Raw genomic sequence first — 1,028 nt, 5'->3', positions numbered from 1 at the left:
CAGGGGAAGACAGGTTAATGTCAGACATAACATTTTGACACTTCTGTACCAAAAGATTTCCTGTTCTGAGAAAAAAAAATATTTTGACTTTTTATTCCCATCTTCCTTTATTCTACTCACTTATAATTTACTACAGAAAGAGATGCGAGGTGAAACTTTAACAAATAAAGTCTGCCTCAGTCTGGGAAACTGGAATCCTTCCTTCACCATCCAATGTCATTTAGATCAGGAATCAGGTTCCTCTACCCCTCTCTATCCTGAGCGTCTCTACGTTGTTAAGTCAGGAGGCACATGAAGAAGGCTCTGAAGCACAGATGGGAGAAAGGAATCAAAGCTCTCAGAAGCTCTCAGCAATTCATTTTCGTTCCTGCCAACTTCTTCAGGGCCTCCTTCACATCCTTGTTTCTCAGGCTGTAGATCAGAGGGTTTAGAACCGGAGTGACTGCTCCATAAAAGAGGGAAATGTACTTGTCCTGATCCGGGGAAGATTTGGACTGAGGCCGCAGATACACAAAGATGGCCGCCCCGTAAAACAAGGCCACCACGGTGATGTGGGAGGCACAGGTGGAGAAGGCCTTGGTCCTGCCCTGGGTGGAGTGGATTCTCAGCACAGCTGCAATGATGTGGACATAGGCCACAAGGATGAAGGAAAAGGGCACCAGCAGGACAAGGACGCTGGTGCTGACCATCACGATTTGGTTGCTGCGGGTGTCCGAACAGGCCAGCTTCAGCATGGCCTGGAGCTCACAAACAAAGTGATTGATGGCGTTGGGCCCGCAAAAGCGAGGTTGCTTGGGCAGGAAATCGGACAGGCACAGGAGGAAACTGCCGCTCCACGACATGGCCGCCAGCTGAAGGCAGACCCTGTTGTTCATGACGAGGGTGTAGCGCAGCGGCTTGCAGATGGCCACCCAGCGGTCATAAGCCATCACAGCCAGCAGAAGGCACTCGGTTATCCCCAAGAAGCGTGAGAGGTACATCTGAGCCAAGCACCTGCCCAGGGAGATGGAGGGTCTCTTGGAGAGGCA

At 50.7% G+C, this 1,028-nt stretch overlaps 1 protein-coding gene across 1 annotated transcript; it reads right to left on the bottom strand.

Moving 5' to 3' along the window:
- Positions 1-347: 347 nt before the first annotated feature.
- On the bottom strand, positions 348-1,025 carry LOC113409316 (olfactory receptor 13H1-like; the record flags this gene model as incomplete). The annotated part of the gene is made up of 1 exon (XM_026663083.1): positions 348-1,025. A coding segment is annotated over one exon (678 nt), but the record flags the coding sequence as incomplete, so codon positions are not given.
- Between the last annotated feature and the right edge of the window lie 3 nt (positions 1,026-1,028).

This window comes from Terrapene carolina, unplaced genomic scaffold (assembly GCF_002925995.2).
Source record: "Terrapene carolina triunguis isolate 2854851 unplaced genomic scaffold, T_m_triunguis-2.0 Scaffold32346, whole genome shotgun sequence".
NCBI classification, from domain to species: domain Eukaryota; kingdom Metazoa; phylum Chordata; order Testudines; family Emydidae; genus Terrapene; species Terrapene triunguis.
Note: the sequence above shows the minus strand (reverse complement) of the source record. Positions and strands in the feature narration are given on the sequence as shown.